The sequence below is a fragment of the Ovis aries genome, chromosome 17 (genome assembly GCF_016772045.2).
Source record: "Ovis aries strain OAR_USU_Benz2616 breed Rambouillet chromosome 17, ARS-UI_Ramb_v3.0, whole genome shotgun sequence".
In the NCBI taxonomy this organism is placed as follows: domain Eukaryota; kingdom Metazoa; phylum Chordata; class Mammalia; order Artiodactyla; family Bovidae; genus Ovis; species Ovis aries.
The window spans coordinates 28,877,566-28,903,430 of NC_056070.1; the positions used below are offsets into that span (position 1 = coordinate 28,877,566).

The following is a 25,865-nucleotide window of genomic DNA, read 5'->3' on the forward strand; positions in this document are numbered from 1 at the left end:
ATGCCTCCTAACACTTGAGCTGCACAAGAACGGAAAATATATATGTTGAATATAACTATCTTGGATAGTTTATTCTGGATGTTTGTTTTGTCTACTTCAATTTCAAGATTTTTGACAACAGAAAATAATGACATTAATTAGTCAGCATTTATTTTACTATACTAAATGTATACTATATGTATATTATATGTATGTGGTGGTGGTTTAGTCTCTAAGTTATATTTGACTGTTGCAACCCTATGGACTATAGCCTGCCAGGCTCCTCTGTCTATGGGATTCTCCAAGCAAGAATTCTGGAGTGAGTTGTCATTTCCTTCTCCAATAATATATGTATCCCCCCCAAAATATCTTAGAGTGTTTCTCTTACCTGGGTATACATTAAATGTTTATTAAGTATTAATCAATTAATAATACAAACATATCTTGTGTAACCACCATCTGCTTTTCTGTGCTGATGTTAGAACTACAAAAAGAAGACATTTTCCTTGCCCATAGGTAACTCACAATCTAGTGGGAAAGAGAACTGTGAACAACACACAAGACAACTGTGAAAGTGCTGTAACAGAAATATGGGAGCACAGAGTAGGGAGCCTCTAGTTCTGACGGTGGGAACTGAAAGAGTTGAGAGTGCCCGCAAAGTTCACAGACATTATTAATACAATCGAAAGACATGTAGGAACAGAAAAGGAAAGGCTACAAGGGTGATTATGAATGGAGAAAACTGCTTGAATGAAAGCACAGAGCACTGTGAAAGCTGAAAGAAGATGAGAGATGATATATAAAAGGAATGTAAGGTGCATGGTGGGTGGTAGGGGGATACAGTGAGAGAAATGTTGCTGATAGAAGTGGGTGCAGATCCTGGGGGCTAACATTAGAGTTTATGCTGAAGCCATTGGAAACCAATGTTACATTCTAAGCAGAGAATTTACTGACAAGGTTTATGTTTTAGAAGAATCACTCTGAAGAATATATAGAAGAACAAAAATACTTTTAAGAAATCTGAAGCCTTATTCAGAATTCATTTTTCTATTCCAATTTCCCCTAACTACACTGGTAAGTCTGTTTTCAAAGTTACAGTCTTTATTTCAGATGATTTTGTGAAATGTCTGTAAGAGAAAATGATCTTAAAGAATAGAATTGAACTGAATTCAGTAACGAGACTCTTTATTCCCTCTCTACAACATAATACTTCTTGAATCTCCTAGTGTTAGATACACTTTGCTGCTACCGCAGATACACTCCCGCCTTCTCAATTATTCATTCCCCATTATGTAAAGAAAATTAGCCAAAGTGATTCTGATGGAAGGAAAGAAAGCAAAATTTTGAGCCAGGCATAAATTAATCTAAGCATTGACTGCTATAGGTTTAAATAACCATTTAGAAAGCTACCTCATCATAAAAGAAAAAGAAATTTAACTGCACAAAAGTTTAAAACTCCATATTGTTTTATTGTTAACAATATGATATTATTGTTCTTCTGCTCCTAAATATTCTCAAACTATGTCTATCTCTGAGCTACTTTTGCTTAAAAAAAAAGAGAAAAAATTTTAAATGTACTATGTTGAAGTTTCTTTTCTTATAAACAATGTTCTTTGTAATATCCCAAAATGGTCAAAGGCATTCTGGCCACTTGGAAATTTCAGTAAAAAATATCATCTTTAGTAAAAATTCAAAATTTCAAAATAATCATAATTTTGCAGGAAATTTTAGTTGTTTTGTTATATAGTTGACAAATATCAAATGCCAACAAGAAAATTTATGGAACAAAATAAAATGAATATGTGTGAACAAGAAGCACAGATTTTTTATTCTAGTATTCAAACATTCTCCAGTATGAAACTTTTGAAGTGAGATATCTTTTTTGTTAAACCCACTTTGTATATACAGAAAAACTTAAATGCAAAACCAAAACAACACACCATACACTACGGTTTGAGGTGCCCTTATGCTCAACCGCTAATACAATTATGATGTAGCTCCCTTCCTAAAATAGCTTGATGTTTACCAAATTCTCAACTGTCTTCTTTCTATTGAATTTATGAAATTCCCATTTGATGCCAGCACTACAAAGAACAGAATTTGGACTGATGAGTTTTGTTTTAATTGGATTTCCACAAAGGAATATTATATTACCTGTGGTAACAAAGAGATGTAATTTGGCCAAAAATGCTATGACTCCTGAAAGGCAAAACTACATTATTCTAAACTGGAAGAAATAAACTTCTAAAAGTTAATAAGGAGCAAATAACACTTTTAACAGGCGTGTTTTATTGAGCCATATAAACTTCTCTTGTCAGATTTTTAAAAAGAAAAGTCTCTATAGGAAAATCACCAATGATTTTCATGTGACAAATAATAGGAAACCAAGCTACACTAAAGGTAGGGTGAGGCTGTATCAAGTTAGAAAATTTTATTTTTAGATTTTCTACTGATATCTATAAGGGTAAAGAGTTATAGAGAGTTAAACACAATTATGCTGAGCCAATGGAATCAATATAAATACATAGTCTGAATAAGCAGGCTACAAACACCTTACTGTATCATTGCTTCAATTACAGGGCTTAAAATTTTTGCCCAGCTCTTTCAGATAAGCACCTCTATTCTCTATCTTGCCTATGTAGACACAGTCCTAAAAGAAAGCCAACAATTAATGTAGGCTTCTACAGCCATTTTTTATCCCTCTAATAAGTACTTTTGAAGTTCCATTTTTTCAGATCCAATACTACTATTGAGTTATAATTTTTTTAAGATTTAACTGTAGAGGGGCAAAAAAGTCATAAAATCAAACTGACGTCATTCTCTTTGAAGAGGAATTAGTTTATATTTTATAGGGCACACAAAGTAGCAATAAAATAAAATTATCAGCTTTATTTAATAAGATATAAACAAAGCTAATATTTTATATGTGTGTTAAAATAATCAAGACTACTAATTTGAATTTGGGGAAATATGAATATATTTAGCTATTACCAAAATGCTGCTCTGTAGAATAAAATGGTGAGGCTGTTTATAATCTGAATTTATTCATCTGAAATATAAATATATAAAAATATATATGTACATTACATACCAGGTAATTTAATAATCCTGTGTACGATCACAGACTTACCAGATTTAAATAAGACTTAAAGCATAGCATTTTTACTCCCATCAAGATAAAAAACAATATTTAATTTTATGTTTTAATTATACCTTACTTATAAATAAGAAATAGAAAAAATAGGAACTATAAGCTAAAAACTATATTGAGGTCTCCTACATACATTTCTAGCAATTAAAATAGTGATGAAGTAGATACAAATAATGTTATAGGAATAAAATAGAATCTGAATTTGGAAACCAGTTACAAGATCCTCACTGAGCTGTACAAAATTATAAAACCATGAAGCTTGTCCTACAGTAGAACAAGGTGATCTCTGAAATTACAAGGCAGTGAATTCAAAACCATAAAAAGGAAATATTACTTCATAACCTTTAGTTAACCTGTGGCTATAGTTCCACAGGAGATCATAAAATCAAATTCTGAGGCTGGATTTAAAAGCTAGATAACTTTATAGCCACTCATAACATCAGGGTTCAAGCTCATTGCCTTCAACAGCTGGAATAGACATCTTTGATCATTTACATTGGTAGACACTAGGTATAAAGGTAGGGAGAACCATGCGTTATTCCAAACATTAAATACTATTTTTTGGAGTCAAATGATACTGTTTACCACCTTGGTCTCCTTTCTAACATGTGTAGAGTGGTGAAGAACAATAGAAGCTGCAGGAAATTGCTCTCATTCGTCAGAGTTCATCATTCTCTTATGGAGTCTTCCTACCAATTTACAGACCCACATGCACAGTAAACCTACATTTGATAAGACACAGGCATCAGACGGATGCTAGTGTTCTCATTACCAGGCTACTTCATCTTGAGGGATCTTCTGTTTCTAAGCTAAAGCTTCACTTTTCTGGAATGCCTACCCTCCTACACAGTGCTTTAGCACCTTCCTATATCTAGCATTTGCTCAAAAACTACATTTTACAATGTCTTACCTATATAAACATTTAAGTTGCTTTTTAAAATGCACTGTCATTTCATCACTATACATTATACATGCTTTTAAACTGCACCTTTGCTCATTCTGCCTCTATCATAGGAAAGCCATTCTCTGTCCCTTCCACATCAACTGTCCCTCTTAATTCCAGTTTCTTCATGAAGTGATTCCTGCTCGCCTCAGGTTAAAGTGACACTCCAAACCTACACTCCCTCTATGTCCAAAATATTGTACCTGTATTTCTAGTATTTATCCATTTTTACCTTATTTTAAATGATGCATAAATGAATCTTGCTCAACTCCCCTGTAGAATGTAAAAATTTTATAAGCAGTTACTGAGCTTAAGTCATCCCTTGTATGTTTCTCAGCACTCTGTTTAGTGTCTTCAACGTGCCAACTGCTCAGTAAGCATTTGTGGCACAAAAGAATAATTACACGAATGAGGACTGTTATTTATCGGACAGTAATGCACATGAAGAATTATTTTGCCACATACCCATTTTTTATATACCAATATCTTATTATAATTCTTACCTCTCCTCTTCCAGTAGCAGTTGCTTTCCTTCTTGGTTGTTTTTGAAAATTTCAGTCCTTTAAAATAATAAAAAGAAAATTAATCTCTATAAAAATACAAAAGAAATATACTTTTTAGATCGAGCATGTACATGAAAATAAATACTTCAGTAAAAATAAAAAAGAATGCTGAGACTGTCATTATTTTAAACACAGTGTTGTGGTTGTTTCTGGGTAGAGTTGAATAAAACACCAAAAATATCATTTTGTTAACCTGCTTCTTCCATCTAGTGGCAAAAGGCAGTAAGAAACAATGTTCTAGAAAAGCACTGTGATAAAATAGTTCTAAATGCTGTTTCAGGAATTACTTGATGGTGAGAGTCCAACATCCAAGGCTTAAGTTATCAGTATACAATAATTATTTCAAAATAATTCTAGCAAATTGGTAGTGTTCAGCTCAGATAACTGCCAAAGTTATGTAAATTCATAAGCGTATTTGCACATTTTAACAAAGACTTCTGATACATATATAAAGGTATATATCACCCTACATTAAATTGGAATAGATTTTGTTTTGGATAAACAGTTTTATTTCTAGACCAACCTGTTGGATAACTATTTCGAATTCCATTATTTCCTCAGCTATTGGCACAGTGATATTGTGCTAGTACTATTAGTTTCAAGCAGTATAATTGAGAGCCACTGAAAGTGATCTATCCCATTGGAATTACCAGTTAAAATACTTTTGCAATAACAGTCAGTGAAATACATTATGACTTGAGGTATGAGGTCAAACTGAAGGAGGAAAAGAGGTAAAGTTTAAAGGAGCTACAATCAGCTGCTCTTCACTGCCATTCAAAGGCATTAATGAAAAAGTAATATGCAATGCACAGCATGATTGTGTATTCTCTGCCCGCCCTTCTACCACTTTCTATTTGCCTCACTGCAAATGTAATTAATGTTCTAGATGTTTTAGAAGTTAAATGTGGGTTATGCAGAAATGTATAAAACATTCTCCAAGACAGCAAGTTTCTCCCATTCCCTTGTTCAAGTGAGCCAGTCAGCAATGTTTAATGGTAAGGGTTGTCAACATATTAAGCTGAAAATATATTAAGACTACATAAAGGAAAATAAAAGAATTAGTGAATGCCATGATAACCTGAAATTCAGTATTTTGTATTAAAAGAAGACTTTTTGTCTCCTAATTTTGAAGAACTGAAAAACCCTGCCATAACCCTCTCAACCCCTAAAGAAAATTTTCGTATAGAAGGATTGGCTGTTGGTTTTTTCTCCTCACCCCAGCCATCCTCCCTGCTCAAAGGAAAGCAGGTTAAGGTTTTCTGTTCTGCTACATATGGGAGAGAAGGGGAAATAGAGCAATGACATAACAGAGAGGGTAAAGTAAGGAAGATGGGATCATAGTGAAAGTCATGTGGGCAAACAAGGCAGAAGGTGGTTCCCATTTCCCCAGTATTCCTGTGACCAGTCTCTCTGGATCGGACCAAGGAAAGGGTGCCAATTAACTGGCAGATTACTGGAGCCATTGCCATTGTTTGCTGCTGGTAAATCGCTTCAGTCATGTCCGATTCCGTGCGACCCCATAGACGGCAGCCCACCAGGCTCCCCCGTCCCTGGGATTCTCCAGGCAAGAACACTGGAGTGGGTTGCCATTTCCTTCTCCAACGCACGAAAGTGAAAAGTGAAAGTGAAGTCGCTCAGTCATGTCCGACCCTCAGTGACCCCATGGACTGCAGCCCACCAGGCTCCTCCGTCCATGGGATTTTCCAGGCCAGAGCACTGGAGTGGGGTGCCATAGCCTTCTCCGGATATATACACTACCACATGTGAAATAGCTAGCAGGAAACAGCTATGTAACTGCTCAGTTCGGTACTCTGTGATGACCTAGAGAGCTGGAATAGGGTGGTGGTGGGAGGGAAGCTCTAGAGGGAAAGAATATATGTATACATATAGCTGATTCACATTGTTGTACAGCAGAAACCAACACTAAACTGTAAAGCAATTATCTTCCAATTAAAAATCAATCAGGGAGTGGACATATGTATAACTATAGCTGATTCATGTTGATACATGGCAGAAACCAACACAATATTGTAAAGCAATTATTCTCCAATTAAACATAAATAAATTTAAATTAAAAAATAAATTCTATAACTTAAAAAAATTAATGGCTAAAATCTTCCCAATTTTTATTAAAACTCCAAATTCAGAGACTCAAGAAGTTCAACAAAACCCCAGTTAAGATAATGGTCAAGAAATCTATACTATGGCACATTAGAAACAAGCTACCAAAACTCAGTGATAAAAGGAAAATCACAAAAGTGAGTGACCAAATGAAGATATGTGATTAAACAAAGAGAAAAAAATAAGAAAACAGCATATCTCATCTGCAACTATGCAAATAAGAAGGCAATGAAATTATGTCTTTATCATACTGAAAGACAAAGTCAGCCTAGAGCTCCATGCTCAATGAAACTATCTTTCAAAAATTAAAGATTTTTCTGACAAGAAAATTTGGAGAGAATTTCTCCCAGCATATTTAAACTCTAGAAAATACTAAAGGAAGTTCTTGAGACAGAAGAAAATAAAGCCAGATTGAAAAACAAAATCTTTGATTTCAAAAGAATGAAAGTGCTAGAAATGGTAAATATGGGGGGAGATATAAAACAAATGCTTTTGAGATATAAAACAAATACCTTCCTCTATTTAAAAATATTTTTAATATAATTGATTAAAAGAAGCAAAAATAAAAACAACATAATGTGGGTAGAAGAATAAAATGATGTATTCTAGTAACATATTGTGAATTCAATGAGTAGAAGTTATAAAACATCTATTCTTTGAAAGGCACATTTAAGAAAATGAAAAAGTCAAGTCAAAGACTAGGATAAAGTATTTGCAATACATATATTTATCTAAGGATTTGTATTCAGAATATATTTTTAAAACAGTTCAATTATAAAAAGACAAACAAAAATAGGCAAAATATTTAAACAGATACTTCATTAAAAAAATATATGAATGGCCGATAGGCACATGAAAAGATACTCATAATCACTGGTCATCCACACTGAGTAACCAGCACACCCACACTTGAAAGTCTAAAATTGAAAAAACTGACAATATCAAGATTGGTGAAAATGTGGAATACCTATAACTCTTTGTTAGTACTATAAAATGGTAAAGCCACTTTGCAAATAATTTATCATATTCTTAAAAGCTAGACATTATAGTTACCATGTGATCCAATAATTTTACTGTTAGATATTTACTGAAGATAATTAACAGCTTATGGTTGCAAAAATATGTGTATGTAAATGTTCATACCACTTTTAATCAAAATAGGTAGAAACTGGAAGCAATCCAAATGTCCATCAACAGGTAAATCAATAAATTGTAGTCTATCCATATAATGGAACACTTCTGAACAATAAAAGGAACAAACTATATATGTGTGCCACAACATGAATAAACTCCAAAAACATCACGCCAGTGACAGACCACAGACCCAAAAGACTGAAGTCATAGAAATTAATTAAATGAAATTTCTAGAAAAGGCAAAACAGTAGGAACAGAAAATAGAGTAGTTGCTGCTTGGGTATGGGATCAGGGATTGATCACAGATAGGCACAGGGTATATTTTAAAGGAATCAAACTGTACGTTTAAAATGAGTACATTTTGTTTTATATAAATCTTATCCGAATAATGTTGCTCTTAAAAAGTAAGACTCTGGCTTCTTTTTAAAAAACAGGGTTGGTGGTGCAGATGCAGGGGAGTAGGGCAAGGGGAGAAGCAGGGAAATCAATCAAAGACTACAGTAATAACTCAAGGTTACAATAATCCAGGCTAGATGATAGTGGTTTGGGCTAGACTGGTAGTAATGAAAGTGTTAAGATGTAGTGAGAATCTGGATATATTTCAAAAGTGGAGATGATGAGATTTGTCAATGAATTGGATTTTGGTCAAATAAAAAAGAAATTTTGTTCTGAACTACAGGAAGACTTGCCATTTAAGATAACTTGGGGAGTATCAGGTATGGTGGCTAAAAAGAGTTAGTTTTGGAGATGCAAATATGAGATGCTTATTTAGATAACTTAGTGGCAATATGAAGAGGTATATGTGTTCATGCACACATTAGAAGGATGAAAACATACACTTGGGAATCATTAGTAAATATACATAGTTTAAACCGCAATACTGATTGAGGTGACCAAGGGAGAAAATAGAAAGAAGAGGTCTAAAGATTGATGTTTGGCAAAGTCCATTTTTTAAAGTTTGCAAAGGGAAGGAACTAGCCAAAAAGAATTAGAAGAACTGAGAAAGTGATATCTCCAAGACAAGTGAGAGACATCTAAGAGGTAATGATCAACACTGTCAGATTCTGACACAAGCAAGATGATGTCCAAAAAGATTATAATAACATAAGAGCAAATTATCTGAGATACCATTTCTCACCTATCAGAACAGCAAAATCTTCAAAGCATAGCATACTCCGCTGGAGAAGCTGTGGGATAACAGAAACTATCATACTTTAATGGTAGAAATGCAAATTTCCCTATGGCACATAATTTTGTATTTTCCAGCAAAAGTGTATATGTATTTGCCTTTTGATTCAGAAAATACTATTCTTAGGATCATCGTCAAAAGATATACTGGCAGAAATTCAAAAGTCTTTATGAAATAGATAATTAAGTAGCAAAACAGCAATCCACTTTCTTCTTTTATATGGTGAAAGATGTCCTAAGTGAAAAGAAAGTGCATGTGTGCTAGGTCGCTTCAGTCATGTCCAACTCTGTGTAACCCCTGGATGGCAGCCTGCCAGGCTCCTCCATCTGTGGGATTCTCCAGGCAAGAATACTGGAGTGGATTGTAATACCTTTCTCCAGGGGATCTTCTTTTTTTTTTTTTTTTTCAGGGGATCTTCTTGACCCAGGGATTGAACTCAGGTAGATTCTTTACCATCTGAGCCACAACAGTCAAATCTCCTTATAAATCAAATTACAAAAAATCTGGTGAAATTATACTTGCTAGCAAGAATTTCCTTGTCAGCAGAATGCTTTTAGCAGGATGTATTTGGTTGGTTTAAGATTGCTTATGATGAAATATCATAATTTGGATTTGTGGGGTAAGGGTCCTTGGAAAATGTCACATAATCAATGTAATAATCTGAATATAAACGGAATATGTTTATTGACTAAAATATAGCCTCCCTTTCCTGTAGCTGAAAACATGAAGCCTATTGCCTTTGTCTTTTACAGGGAACATTGCCTAAGTTCACTTCTTACCCAGTTTTAATTAGTCATGCTAAATGAGAACCTTTAGAATTGTACTAACACTAGCAGTACAGAATTCTAGGAGGGCAACAATAGACTATTGTTCCAATTAAGGAAAGGGTTAAGGTGTTTTGATTAAGGAGTTTTGATTCCCACTAACCCTCTTTTTAACAGTCCTAGCTACTATACAAGCAGAAGGTTCCTGAAGGTAAATAACAGATAGTCAAGGATCAAACAAGGTGGTTCCTCTGGTTGCTTCAGTTATATCTAATATGTAAAAACTATATAAGAAGTGTGACAAGTCAAGGCAGCATGCTATGCCATTTATCTATTAAATTAGATATAACTTAATATCTAGCACAATGCCTTTTTATCAATTCCAAATTCAGAATCTAACCAGACACAGTTTGCATTTTCATGGAATGGAAACCAGGGTAAATTTACTGTACTGCAAATTACATTTCCTGGCATATTGCCAAAATTTAGTGAGTCAAGATGTGTACTAAACCACCATTAAGAACAAGTTAATGTACTACATAGATGCTATTATGTTAATTGACTCCTCAGAGGAAAAAGGTCAAGAGGAGTTAAGAACCACAGCCACTTTTATGACAAAGAGGATAGCTGATAAATCCAGCTACAATTTAAATTGAGCCCAATCAGAAATTCCAGTAGCAACCAAATGCATTCTTTAAACTGTGAGAAACAAGTTATTATCTCTAGCAAGCAAGAAATTCACAGCTAGGAGGGTTATTTGAGTTTTGATAAAATTACACTGCTCCTATAAGACTATTGCTAGCCCCTATCACAAAGTCATCGAAAATAAATCTTATTTTAAGTGGGGTCCTAAGGGGGAAAAAAAAGATTTGCAGAAGATAATGGTGCAGGGAGCCCAACTAACACCTCGTAATGCGACTACTCAGATTATATAAGAATATTCGCCTCTTAGAATATATATAGATGTGAAGTCTTCAGGAGAAATCAATAGGGCTACTCAGCAAAGACCTCTTGGATTTGGATTTGAAAACTAAGAGGCAGCTCCTCATTAAAACCCACCTGAAATAGAGCTGCTGTCTTGCTACTGGGTTTTGGTCAAACTGTTCTCAAAGAAGGACATCAAATAACTCTGAGGCTAGATATCAATCCTGCCTTGGATGATGCCAGAGAGATATTGAATAGAGAAAAGACATCACAGCAAAGCAGATCAGCAGGCAATCCTACAAGGAAGAGGGTTCAGTTCAGTTCAGCTCAGTCGCTCAGTCATGTCCGACTCGTCACAACCCCATGAATCGCAGCACGCAGGCCTCCCTGTCCATCACCATCTCCCGGAGTTCACTCAGACTCGCATCCATCGAGTCGGTGATGCATCCAGCCATCTCATCCTGGGTCGTCCCCTTCTCCTCCAGCCCCCAATCCCTCCCAGCATCAGAGTTTTTTCCAATGAGTCAACTCTTCGCATGAGGTGGCCAAAGTACTGGAGTTTCAGCTTTAGCATCATTCCTTCCAAAGAAACCCCAGGCCTGATCTCCTTCAGAATGGACTGGTTGGATCTCCTTGCAGTCCAAGGGACTCTCAAGAGTCTTCTCTATCACCACAGTTCAAAAGCAGCAATTCTTCGGCATTCAGCCTTCTTCACAGTCCAACTCTCACATCCATACATGACCACAGGAAAAACCATAGCCTTGACTAGACAGACCTTAGTCGGCAAAGTAATGTCTCTGCTTTTGAATATACTATCTAGGTTGGTCATAACTTTTCTTCCAAGGAGTAAGCGTCTTTTAATTTCATGGCTGTAGTCACCATCTGCAGTGATTTTGGAGCCCAAAAATATAAAGTCTGCACTGTTTCTACAGTTTCCCCATCTATTTCCCATGAAGTGATGGGACCGGATGCCATGATCTTCGTTTTCTGAATGTTGAGCTTCAAGCCAACTTTTTCACTCTCCTCTTTCACTTTCATCAAGAGGCTTTTTAGCTCCTCTTCACTTTCTGCCATAAGGGTGGTGTCATCTGCATATCTGAGGTGATTGATATTTCTCCCAGCAATCTTGATTTCAGCTTGTGCTTCTTCCAGCCCAGCGTTTCTCATGATGTACTCTGCATAGAAGTTAAATAAGCAGGGTGACAATATACAGCCTTGATGTACTCCTTTTCCTATTTGGAACCAGTCTGTTGTTCCATGTCCAGTTCTAACTGTTGCTTCCTGACCTGCATACAGATTTCTCAAGAGGCAGGTTAGGTGGTCTGGTATTTCCATCTCTTGAAGAATTTTCCACAGTTTATTGTGATCCACACAGTCAAAGGCTTTGGCATAATCGATAAAGCAGAAATAGATGTTTTTCTGGAACTCTCTTGCTTTTTCCATGATCCAGCGGATGTTGACAATTTGATCTCTGGTTCCTCTGCCTTTTCTAAAACCAGCTTGAACATCAGGGAGTTCACAGTTCACGTATTGCTGAAGTCTGGCTTGGAGAATTTTGAGCATTACTTTACTAGCATGTGAGATGAGTGCAATTGTGAGGTAGTTTGAGCATTCTTTTGCATTGCCTTTCTTTGGAATTGGAATTCAATATCACAGTTATCCAAGTCTATGCCCCAACCAGCAACGCTGAAGAAACTGAAGTTGAATGGTTTTATGAAGACCTACAAGACCTTTTAGAACTAACACCCAAAAGAGATGTCCTTTTCATGATAGGGGACTGGAATGCAAAAGTAGGAAGTCAAGAAACACCTGGAGCAACAGGCAAATTTGGCCTTGGAATGCGGAATGAACCGGGGCAAAGACTAATAGAGTTTTGCCAAGAAAATGCACTGCTCATAGCAAACACCCTCTTCCAACAGCACAACAGAAGACTCTACACATGGACATCACCGGATGGTCAACACCGAAATCAGATTGATTATATTCTTTGCAGCCAAAGATGGAGAAGCTCTATACAGTCAACAAAAACAAGACCGCGAGCTGACTGTGGCTCAGATCATGAACTCCTTATTACCAAATTCAGACTTAAATTGAAGAAAGTAGGGAAAACCGCTAGACCATTCAGGTATGACCTAAATCAAATCCCTTATGATTATACAGTGGGAGTGAGAAATAGATTTAAGGGTCTAGATCTGATAGATAGAGTGCCTGATGAACTATGGAATGAGGTTCGTGACATTGTACAGGAGATAGGGATCAAGACCATCCCCATGGAAAAGAAATGCAAAAAAGCAAAATGGCTGTCTGGGGAGGCCTTACAAATAGCTGTGAAAAGAAGAGAGGTGTAAAGCAAAGGAGAAAAGGAAAGATATAACCATCTGAATGCAGAGTTCCAAATAATAGCAAGAAGAGATAAGAAAGTCTTCTTCAGCGATCAATGCAAAGAAATAGAGGAAAACAACAGAATGGGAAAGACTAGAGATCTCTTCAAGAAAATTAGAGATACCAAGGGAACATTTCATGCAAAGATGGGCTCGATAAAGGACAGAAATGGTCTGGACCTAACAGAAGCAGAAGATATTAAGAAGAGGTGGCAAGAATACATGGAAGAACTGTACACAAAAGATCTTCACGACCCAGATAATCAAGATGATGTGATCACTAATCTAGAGCCAGACATCTTGGAATGTGAAGTCAAGTGGGCCTTAGAAAGCATCACTAAGAACAAAGCTAGCACAGGTGATGGAATTCCAGTTGAGCGGTTTCAAATCCTGAAAGGAAGAGGGTACTAGGTGGGAAGTTCGGGTGAGTGCACTGAATACGAGAAAAAGTTGCTCATAGAGCCAATGGGAAAGCCCCCTGAGGATCTCCCTTCCCTACGCTGCTCAGTGGTCCAAGCCCTATGATTCTCTCCCTAGTCAAGACAAGCAGTTGCCTGGTTCACTAACAGGAGTTCCTGCCTTGAGGGCCATGTTACTGTTCGGAAATTGGCAGCCATCTGCCTTGCTGATAGGAAAAAACCTTGAAGGGAGAAGGAAAGGCAAATCTGGTTATTTGGCAGAGTTGAGAGATGTTAGGTTAGCATTTGGGAGAGGAATTAGGCTCCTAATCTCAGAGGATCATTTAGATATTTGCAGAGTCTGGGTTGTAGTCAACTGCAAATGGGTCCTAGATCATTAGACAATAGAAAATATCCTTATGTGGCACTCAAGGAAAGCTCTGTGGGAATTAGGAAGAATTAAAGTGGGTCACAGGCTTCCCTGCTGGCTCAGTAGTAAAGAAACTGCCTGCCAATGCAGAAGACATGAGTTCAATCCCTGGGTCAAGAAGATCTCCTGGAGAAGGAAACGGCAACTCATTCCAGTATTCATGCCTGGGAAATTCTGTGGGCAGGAGAGTCTGGTGTGCTACAGTTCATGAACCCCTTCATGGATCAAAACCTTGTCGTGGCAAAAGCGCTTCTGTAACTCAGTGAAGCTATGGGCCATGCCATGCAAGGCATCCAAGACAGGTCATAGTGAAGAGTTCTGACAAAACAAGGTCCACTAGAGAAGGAAATAGCAATCCACTTTGGTATTCTTGCCTAGAGAACCCCATAGACAGTATGAAAAGGCAAAATATATGATGCCAGAAGATAAGCCCTCCCAGTCATAAGGTACTAAATATACTACTAGAGAAGAACAGAGGGCAATTACTTTGCCAGGTGGATCAGTGGTAAAGAATCTGCCTGGCAATGCAAGAGATTTGGGTTTGATCCCTAGGTCGGAAAGATCACCTGGAAGAGGAAATGGCAACCTGCTCCAGTATTCTTGCCTGGAATATTCCATGGACAGAATAACCATGGCAGGCTACACTCCATAGTGTCACAGAGTCTGACACAACTGAGCAACTGAGCATAAAGCACACAAGTAAGAATGAAGTGGCTGGGCCAAAGCAAGCATGATGCTCAGCTGTGGATATGTCTGATGGTGAAAGTAAAGTTTGATGCTGTAAAAACAATACTGTGTAGGAAGCGGGAATGTTAGGTTCATGAATGAAGGTAAATTGGACATAGTCAAGTCAAAGAGATGGCAAGATTGAACACCAACATCTTAGGAATCAACAAACTAAATTGGACGGGAATGGGTGAATTTAATTCAGATGACCACTATATCTACTACTGTGGGCAAGAATCCCTTGGAAGAAATGCAGTAGCCCTCATAGTCAAAAAAAGAATCCAAAATGCAGTACTTGGATGCAACCTCAAAAATGACAGAACGGTCTTGGTTTGTTCTCAAGGCAAACCATTCAGTATCACAGTAATCCAAGTCTAAGCTCCAACCAGTGATGTCAAGAAGCTGAATTTGACCAGTTATGAAGATCTACAAGACCTTCTGGAATTAACATCAAAAAGAGATGTCATTTCATCATAGGGGACTGCAATGCAAAAGTAGGAAGTCAAGAGATACCTGGAATAACAGGCAAGTTTGACATTGGAGTACAAAATGAAGCAGATTAAAGGCTAACAGTTTTGCCAAGAGAACACCATGGTCATAGGAAATACCCTTTTCCAACAACACAAGAGATGGCTCTACACATGGACATCACTAGATGGTTAACACCAAAATCAGATTGATTACGTTCTTTGCAGTCAAAGATGGAGAAGTTCCACACAGTCAGTAAAAACAAGACTTAGAGCTGACTGTGGCTCAGATCATGAGCCACAAAATTTTACAAAATTCAGCCTTAAATTAAAGAAAAGTATGGAAAACCACTAGGCCATTTAGGTATGTCTTAAATCAAATCCCTTAAGATTGTACAGTGGAGGTGACTGTAGATTCAAGGACTCAGACCTGGTAAACAGTGTCTGAATAGCTATGGATGGAGGTTTGTAACATTGTACAGGAGGCAGTGATCAAAATCATCCCAAAAGAAAAAGAAATGAAAGAAGGTGAAATGGTTGTCTGAGGAGGATTTACAAATAGCTGAAAAAAAAAAGAAGAGAAATGAAAGGCAAGGGAGAAAGGGAAAGGTATACCCAACTGAATGAAGTGTTTTGCAGAATAGCAGGGAGTAGTAAGATGGCCTTCTTAAATGAACAATACAAAGACACAGAAGAAAACAATAGAATGTTTTCCTGCAAGACTAGAAATCTTTGTAAGAAAACTGGATATACAAGGGAACATTTTATGCAAGGATGGGCATGATAAATGACAGGAATGGTAAGGACCTAACAGAAGCAGAAGAGATTAATAGGTGGCAAGAATACACAGAAGAACTATACGAAAAAGGTCTTAATGACCCAGATAGCCATGATAGTGTGGTAACGTCACTTCCTGGAGTGTGAAGTCAAGTGGCTCTTAGGAAGCATTACTAAAAACAGAGCTAATGGAGGTAACAGAATTCTGGCTGAGCTATTTAAAATCCTGAAAGATGATGCTGTTAAAGTGCTGTTCAATATGCCAGCAAATTTGGAAAACTCAGCAATGGCCACAGGTCTGGAAAAGATCAGTTTTCATTCCAATCCCAAAGAAGGGCAATACCAAAAAATGTTCAAACTACCAGACAATTGCATTCATTTCATATGCCAGCAAGGTTATGCTCAAAATCCTTCAAGCTAGGCTTCAGCAGTAGGTGAACAGAGAGCTTCCAGATGTACAAGCTGGGTTTCAAAGAGGCCAAGGAACCAGAGATCAAACTGCCGACATTCCTTGGATCATGATGAAAGCAAGAAGTTTCAGAAAAACTTCTGCTTCATTGATTATGCTAAAGCCTTTGACCATGTGTATCACAACAAATCATGGAAGAGTCTTAAAGAGATGGGAATATAAGATGACCTTACCTATCTCCTGAGAAACCTGTATGTGGGTCAAGAAGTAACAGTTACAACTGACATGGAATGACTGACTGGTTTAAAAGCGGGAAAGGAGTACAACAGAGGAGTATACTGTCACCCTGCTTATCTAACTTCTATGCAGATGGCATCATGTGAAATGCTGGGCTGGATCAATCACAAGCTGGAATTAAGATTGCTGTGAAACTAACATAGGAAAGGAAATAATCAACCAACTCCAGGAAGCACAGAGAGTTCCAGGCAGGATAAACCCAAGGAGGAACACACCCAGACACACAATAATCAAACCGACAAAAATTAAAGACACAGATAAAATATTAAAAGCAATAAGGGAAAAATGACATATACAAGGGAACTCCCATTAGGCTATCAGCTGATTTCTCAACAGAAACTCCACAAGTCAGAAGGAAACGGCATGACATATTTAAAGTGATGAAAGGCAAGAGCCTATAACCAAGAATACTCTACCCAGCAAGACTCTCCTTCAGATTTGATAGAGAAATCAAAAGCTTTCTAGGCAAGCAAAAGTTAAAAGAATTCAGCACCACCAAACCAGCTTTACAACGAATGCTAAAGAAATTTCTCTAGGCAGAAAACAAGAGAAGGAAAAGCCCTACCTACAGAAAGTAAACCCAAAACAATTAAGAAAAGGGTAACAGGAGCATACATATTGATAATTACCTTAAATGTAAATGTATTAAATGCACCAATCAAAAGACATAGACTGGCTGAGCAGATGAAAACATGCGCATGTATGCACTTCCACTTATCACATCATTCTGCTTGACCCCTCAAATTGTATGTAATTATTTTATGAAGTGACATCGCTCAGTCGTGTCCGACTCTTTGCGACCTCGTGGACTGTAGCCTACCAGGCTCCTCGGTCCATAGGATTTTCCAGGCAAGAGTACTGGAGTGGGTTGCATTTCCTTCTCCAGGGGATCTTCCCAACTCAGGGATCGAACCCTAGTCTCCCGCATTACAGGCAGACGCTTTAACCTCTGAGCTACCAGGGAAGCCCAATTATTTTTTATATTGTTAGGTTAATCATGTTCCCATAATGGCTTGCAATTGTAATTATCCTTTATTTTCTGTCTGGCTATTATTGTGAAAACTGATAAACATCTTTTACTATCGTAAAAAAAAAAAAAGCAAAAGGAACATACACACACACAAAGATTTCTGGGAGAAATATCAACAACCTCAGATATGCATATGACACCACTCTAATGGCAGAAAGTGAAGAGGAACTAAAGAGCCTCTTGGTGAGAGTAAGAAAGCTGGTGTGAAACAATATTCAAAAATTGTGATGGCATCCAGTCCCATCACTTCATGGCAAACAGAAGGGGAAAAAGTGGATGCAGTGACAGATTTTCTATTCTTGGGCTCCAAAATCACTGTAGATGATGACTGCAGTCACGAAATTAAAAGACACTTGCTTCTTGGAAGGAAAGCTCTGACAAACCTTAACAGTGTATTCAAAAGCAGAGACATCACTTTGCTGACAGATGTCTGTAGAATCAAAGGTATGGTTTTTCCAGTAGTCATACTGATGTGAGAGTTGGACCATAAAGAAGGCTAAGCACCGCAGAATTGATGCTTTAGAACTGCAGTGCTAGAGAACACTCTTGAGAGTCCCTTGGACAGCAAGGAGATCAAACCAGTCAAACAAAAGGAAATCAACCCTGGAATACTTATTGGAATAACTGTTGCTGAAGCTAAAGCTCTGCTATTTTGGCCACCTGATGCAAACAGCTGACTCATTGGAAAAGACCCTGATGCTGGGAAAGATTGAAGGCAAAAGGAGAAGAGGGAGACAGAAGATGAGATGGTTAAGTAGCATCACAGAGTCAATGGACATGAATTGGAGCAAACTCCAGGAGATAGTGGAAGACAGAGGAGCCTGGCATGCCATAGACAATGAAGTTGCAAACAGTCGGACATGACTTAGTGACTGAACAACAACAAAGTGTGTCATGTGGATATTCAACAAAAAAATTCAGTGTCCATCTCTGAAAAGAGAATGGAATGCTAAGGTATACGCCTTCATCAGATTCCTGAGTTAGCTACCTGGGTTCTTAAAACCAACAAATATGGAGGTTTAGATATAGAAGCAATCTGTGTTTTCCCTAGCAAGAGTAAATTTACACAATGACATCTGTAAAAACCTGTACCATAATACATGGAACAAACCAAATGCGATCCAGAATTAATTTAACAGTATAGTCTAGTTGCCATCTGTGTAATGTGGAATGTGGATGAGGGGAAGCCATTTCTATTGAGGAGGAATATAATTATCCTATAATATTAAATAATACATGGTATATCAAATATTAATCTCTCTTCTACAGCTATATGATGCAACAGAGAATTGTAAGTTTATTTATATCTTTAAATAAAAAATCAAGATTTATGTAAACAATTATTTCTACGATGAAAAAATATTTAGAGGAAGCTGAATTAAGTCTCTCAATAGATCTAACACCTATAGAAACTAACTGGCCAGAGAAGGCAGTGAATTTGGCCTTAGAAAAATTACACACTCAAGTTAAATGTTTCCATCAACACATTGAAAAAAGGTTCAAATAACAGTGAATAAAGAAGAAAAAGGAGTAATTGAGTTGCTAAAAGAAATTTAAAAGACCTATGAAGCAGTGTGGTCATTGTTAAGGTATTCATTAGAGGGAATTCTTGCTCCTTGCTAAAGCTGCTGGCCCATGATCTGTTTCTCTCTGATAAGGGACATTCTCTAGGAAAGAGAAAAACTCAGGTGTTCTAGTCTAATTTTTTGGTAAATGTAACCTAAATATCTTCAGGCTAAATATATCTAATAGTAGGAGTGCCCTTATCTGTGAAATACTCTTAGCAAGATTATCCCTGGAAATCTATGGATTATAAGGCATGGCTCCAGAGAAAATGTCACATAAGCCCTTTACCAATCTAAATACAAAATAGGGAGGCTTCATTAAACAATTCCTTTCTTGCTATGTGAGGTCAGACACAAATCTCATTTAAAGACCTCATCTGATACTAGCCAGAGAATGTATCCAATGCAGAAAGGAAACACAAAGATAGCCACACAGGACAAATCAAATTTCTCTTTCGTTTGCCTGAGCCTTTGGCTTTATATCCTTGAAATCATTAGTAAATCTGCATAAGAATCTCTTATTTATTAGTAAAACTGGGTAAGACCCCATAGTTACAAGTCTATTTGCTCAGGCAAATTAAAGAGAAATTTGACTTGTCATGTGTGGCTATCTTGGTGTTTTCTTTCTTGCTTATATCAAAAATGGAAGTGTGAACTATAGCCATAAGGGGACAGAGGTGATGAGTTAGAGGGAACCAGAACAGAGGCCAGACTTCTCTGAGTATATCTTGATCCACAGATTTAAAGCTGAAATCTCAGAAGTATTTTAAATTAAAAAAAAAAACAAAAAACAAAAAAACAACTCCCTCAAAGTGAAAGGGGAATGAAACCAATGAACTCAATTATATTGAATTTGGGGGCATAAAACATAAGATAGAAACTACTTTCAACTGGTTTTAAATACAGGAATTTGGCTGTATATCCTTTTGGGATATACTCTAAGGTCAAAAAGAAGAGCAAAAACAAAAATCTTTTTAACCTCTTTCCAGTAATCATATTGTTGTTGATAGTGTTAATTTATTCAGTCTCTTATTGTGGGAAAAAACAAATGAGAAATTATGTTGAAATCACTGAAAACAAATTTGGGTCATGTTACAAGGGGAGGCTGCCATCTATGGGGTTGCAGAGTTGAACACGACTTATGCAACTTAGCAGGAGCAGCAGCAGAAGGAAAACAGATATAAAATGTATGAGATCAAGTAGGAAGTATCAATATAAAACCATGACGTATTTTCTAAAAGGACTAGAAAAATATACCCAACCCATCAGCAATGAGCACTCCTAGTTTCCAAACAGTGGTCTCTAAGTATCATTTGCCACTAACAGGAACCAAGACTTACTGGAGAAATGGCTAGCTTTATGTCTATAGCAGGCAACGTCTAAGATGAATCTGGACCATCTTGTCACACCAGAAAGCAGACAAGCTATTGACGATGACAAAGACTTAGAGACTTAAAGAGACTCCATTGACCAAAGATGAAACACATTAAACATCAATGAGAAAACTGCAGTGAATTAACACATATAAAGAATTTTTAATCCATGAGTTCAGGAAGATACTTTTTAAAATCTCATTGGTCATCTTTAGTATTGCTAAAGGACTAAGTATTCAGAAAACAGCTAAATCAAAGAAAAGCAAGCATTTATCTTGTGAAAACAGTGGTTCTTAATATCCAGATAGCTGAACTGAGACAATTCAAAAGCTATTAAAATAAGTAAGTAATGGCAAAACTGGATTATCACTCATGGATTTAAAAAATGTTCATCATGGCTTCTAACACCTCAAAATGGATACAACCAGACATTATGCATCTGATGATAGAAGAATATTGTAATACTGTCTGTGAAATATTCTTACCAAAAATTGAGCCTGGACATAATCAAGCTTCTAGATGTAATTCACAGACAATACGGAAGTCAGATGCAAGCATGGGAATGCAATTATCAAAATTCAAACTGTAAAAAATTCTATAATATTCATAAAGTGAGGAAAATATCTAGAATAGTGTCATAAATCATTGAGTATTTTCTCATGTGTTGGATTTTGTGGTTTGTCATTGTGAGACTTATAACACCCACAGTCATTTCATATACAAAATGGAAAGATGGTCTTTGAATGAAAATAACCTGAAAGAAGGCAGAGCAAGAAAACCACATACAAACAGACCTAGAAAACCTGATGACACCATGAGACCTGACCTGCCTCTTGAGAAATCTGTATGCAGGTCAGGAAGCAACAGTTAGAACTGGACATGGAACAACAGACTGGTTCCAAATAGGAAAAGGAGTACATCAAGGCTGTATATTGTCACCCTGCTTATTTAACTTCTATGCAGAACATATCATGAGAAACGCTGGACTGGAAGAAACACAAGCTGGAATCAAGATTGCTGGGAGAAATATCAATCACCTCAGATATGCAGATGACACCACCCTTATGACAGAAAGTGAAGAGGAGCTACAAAGCCTCTTGATGAAAGTGAAAGAGGAGAGTGACAAAGTTGGCTTAAAGCTCAACATTCAGAAAACGAAGATCATGGCATCCAGTCCCATCACTTCATGGGAAATAGATGGGGCAACAGTGGAAACAGTGTCAGACTTTATTTTTTTTGGGCTCCAAAATCACTGCAGATGGTGACTGCAGCCATGAAATTAAAAGATACTTACTCCTTGGAAGAAAAGTTATGACCAACCTAGATAGTATATTCAAAAGCAGAGACATTACTTTGCCGACGGACTAAGGTCCATCTAGTCAAGGCTATGGTTTTTCCAGTGGTCATGATGTGAGAGTTGGACTGTGAAGAAGGCTGAGCGCTGAAGAATTGATGCTTTTGAACTGCGGTGTTGGAGAAGACTCTTGAGAGTCCCTTGGACTGCAAGGAGATCCAACCAGTCCATTCTGAAGGAGATCAGCCCTAGGATTTCTTTGGAAGGAATGATGCTAAAGCTGAAACTCCAGTACTTTGGCCACCTCATGTGAAGAGTTGACTCAATGGAAAAGACTTTGATGTTGGGAGGGATTGGGGGCAGGAGAAGGGGACGACAGAGGATGAGATGGCTGGATGGCATCACTGACTCGATGGACATGAGTCTGAGTGAACTCCGGGATTTGGTGATGGACAGGGAGGCCTGGCGTGCTACGATTCATGGGGTCGTAAAGAGTCGGACACGACTGAGCGACTAAACTGAATTGAACTGAACTGAACATCAAAACTACCAGAAGTCTGCCATATCCTCTTTTATATTCAAGGTACCTGGGTTGAGCTTACTTTTACTTACAACCCAAAGCATCTTAATTTAGAGATTAGAAAAAGAGCTACATGCTGTGGAAAGGACCACTTTTAATGAATATACTTAATCTATGAGGCTCTATATCTCTGCAAGTCCTATCTATCTTTTTAAATTTATAAATAGAATCGAAGATTAAAGTAGGTCATAGTCCTTTCCTTAGTTTTTAAGCTGCATAAGAGCACATTTGAGTTTGAGGTTCCTCTTTGTATCTTCTTCAGTCACTAATCACTGAGCATCTTTTAGATATTTACTAGTTATCCAGAGGATAATACTGTGAACAACCAGAGTATTTAAAATATAAGTTCTACTCTCTGACATAAATCACAGCAAGATCTTGTACAACTCACCTCCTAGAGTAATGGAAATAAAAACAAAAATAAACAAATGGGGTCTATTTAAACTTAAAAATTTTTGCACAACAAAGGAAACTCTAAGCAAGGTGAAAAGACAACCCTCAGAATGGGAGAAAATAATAGCAAATGAAACAACTGACAAAGAATTGATCTCCAAAATATATAGTAGCTCATGCAGCTCAATACCAGAAAAACAAACAAGCCAATCAAAAAGTGGGCAGACTTAAACAGGAATTTCTCCAAAGAAAACATACAGATGGCTAATAACCATATGAAAAAATACTCAACACTGTTCATTATTAGAGAAATGCAAATCAAAACTGCAATGAGATATCACCTCACACTGGTCAAAATGGCCATCGTGAAAGTCTACAAACAATAAATACTGGAGAGGGTATGGAGAAAAGGGAACACTCTTACACCATTGGTGGAAATGTAACTTGATATAGCCACTATAGAAGATGGTATGGAAATTCCTTAACAAACTAAGAATAAAACCACCATATGACCTAGTATTCCCACTACTGGGCATATACCCTGAGGAAACCATTATTGAAAAAGACACAGGTACCCCTATGTTCACTGCAGCACTGTTTACAACAGCCAGGCCATGGAAGAAATCTAGATGTCCATCAGCAGATAAATGGATAAGGAAGTTGTTATAATATACACAAGGGAGTATTACTCAGACATAAAAGGAATGCATTTGCGTCAGTTCTATTGAGGTGGATGAACCTAGAGCCTATTATACAGAGTGAAGGAAGTCAGAAAGATAAAGACAAATCTCGTATATTAACACGTGTATATGAGATCTAGAAAGATGGTACTGATGATCCTACGTGCAGGGCAACAAAGGAGACACAGACATAAAGAACAGACTTTTGGATATAGTGGGAAAAGGAGAGGGTGGGGTGATGTGAGGAAAAAGCATTGAAACATACACATTACCATATATAAAACACAGAGCTAGTGGGAGTTTGACATAGGACACAGGGAACCCAAAGCCAGTGCTCTGAGACAATCTCTGAGGGAGGTGGGAGAGGGGTTCATGAGGGAGGGATATACCTATACCTATGGCTGATTCATGATATGGCAAAAACCATAAAAATATTATAATTATTCTCCAATTAAAACTAAATTTAAAAGTTCTGTCATAAGCCATAATGGAAAGAAAAGTCTATGTTCTACAAATGCTCTAAACTGTGGGATTTTGAACTTTTGTGACTAGATCCAAATTAAGAACAAAACTCTTGAAACAATATATGTATTTGATAAATATGATTCATTCTTCTATTTTAAATTCTATTTAATTATTTATGGGTTACAACTCACTATATAGATTCCAAAAAAGGGCTTCCCCAGGAGCGCAGTGGTAAAGAATCCACCTGCCAATGCAGAAGGCACAAGAGATGCGGGTTTGATCCCTGAGTCAGGAAGATAGCCTGGATTAGGAAATGGCAACCTGCTCCAGTACTCTTTCCTGGGAAATCCCATGGATAGAGCAGCCTGGCAGGCTACAATCCTTGGGGTTGCAAAGCGTCAGACATGACTAAGCGTGTGCGTGCATGCGCATGAACACACACACACATGCAGTGTACTCCCCAAGGGTTTGCAACCTGCAATTTGAAAAGTCATTGATATAAATTAATTTACTTCAAAATTATTGATAAGATAATCATCTCCTCAAAAGGAAAACAGATACATCATCAAACAGTAAAATATTAAGGACAGGAAAGCAGATAGTCACAACTTTCAGGTTTTCTGCACAAGTAGATTATAAGATCATTTGTCGATAGAATGAATTACTGCTAAGTTTCTTCAGTTTCTGATACATAAAGATAAAAAACTATTATAGTTATTGCATGTTACTCAAGAGTCTGGATTTATTGCCAGAGTTTTATATCTTCTGAAGTTTGTCTTTTGATCCTTGACAAAAACCAAGTTAGAAAAAGTGTTTAGCAGAGATGCGGCCTGGGTTTTCCTTCTCTCTGATTTTCTACTACCCTGTGACTCATCCCCTATTTATTTAGCATAAATCCTAAGAGCTTTGTATTCAGATGAGCCACCAAAGTATACCTGCTGTGACACTCCAATGCTACAATAAATGATACCCTAGGGGGACCCAGGGTGAAAACTGTGTTTCTCTTAGCAAGTGGCTTATTACAAAGGAGTAACTTGGATACCCATCTTCTCTGTGAGTGTACCACAAAAAAGTGAAGGGCTTATGGACTTCTTTTTTTCCTCCTGTGTTATGTTTATTTATAGAATCGGGGAGGAAATTAGTTCTGTAGCCTTACTTAGATGTGTACTTAAGACTACAGAGGCTGTAGAATACTTGACAAGTGCTTGGTTTCTAGAATCAAACTTCCTTGGTTCAAATCCACTGTTCCTTAACTCTATGATCTTAGGCAAGATGTTTAGTCTCTGAAACTCAGTTTTCTTAACTTTAAAAATAAGCATTCCATATGACTCTCCTTGAGACTGCTGTCAAAACTAAATATATGGTTCCTGAAAGATAAACATTAGAAATTTTAATGAAAAGACTAGCACAAAGTCAGGCAGTTAGGAGAAAAACCAGGACTATTTTAATAATATAGGACACTTGGGTTTCTACAATATATACTAAAGGTTACTACTTGTGGTATTGTCTTTTTTTGTTCAGGATATTTTTTCAAAGATCATTCAAAAACATATATTTGAATTTGGCACCTTGTTTTTTTTTTAACCACTCAGAACTGTTCCATTTATAGTTTGGTTTCCTATATCTGCAAAGCTATCTCTTCAAAAGATATACGTTAGGCACTCCAGTGCCTTAGGGCATTATTAGAAACTTCTGCTTTCAGTGTACTATTGAATCAGATATACTGTTTAACAGATATTTCAGTGATAGCTGTCACAAGAAATTTAACTCTGCATTCCCCGTTTTTTAGTATAAAGGAGCCTCTATACAGTCAGCAAAAACAAGACCAGGAG

The 25,865-nt window shown here is 37.1% G+C and overlaps 1 protein-coding gene across 3 annotated transcripts in view; it reads right to left on the reverse strand.

The window, feature by feature from the left end:
* The window catches only part of C17H4orf33 (chromosome 17 C4orf33 homolog), a 90,541-nt gene that overhangs the window by 39,670 nt on the left and 25,006 nt on the right, over positions 1–25,865 (reverse strand). For all 3 annotated transcript variants that reach the window (XM_060401019.1, XM_060401018.1, XM_060401020.1), the window contains exon 4: positions 4,577–4,633. In XM_060401019.1, coding sequence (XP_060257002.1) covers positions 4,577–4,633 — 57 coding nt within the window. The remainder of the gene's footprint in view (positions 1–4,576; positions 4,634–25,865) is intronic.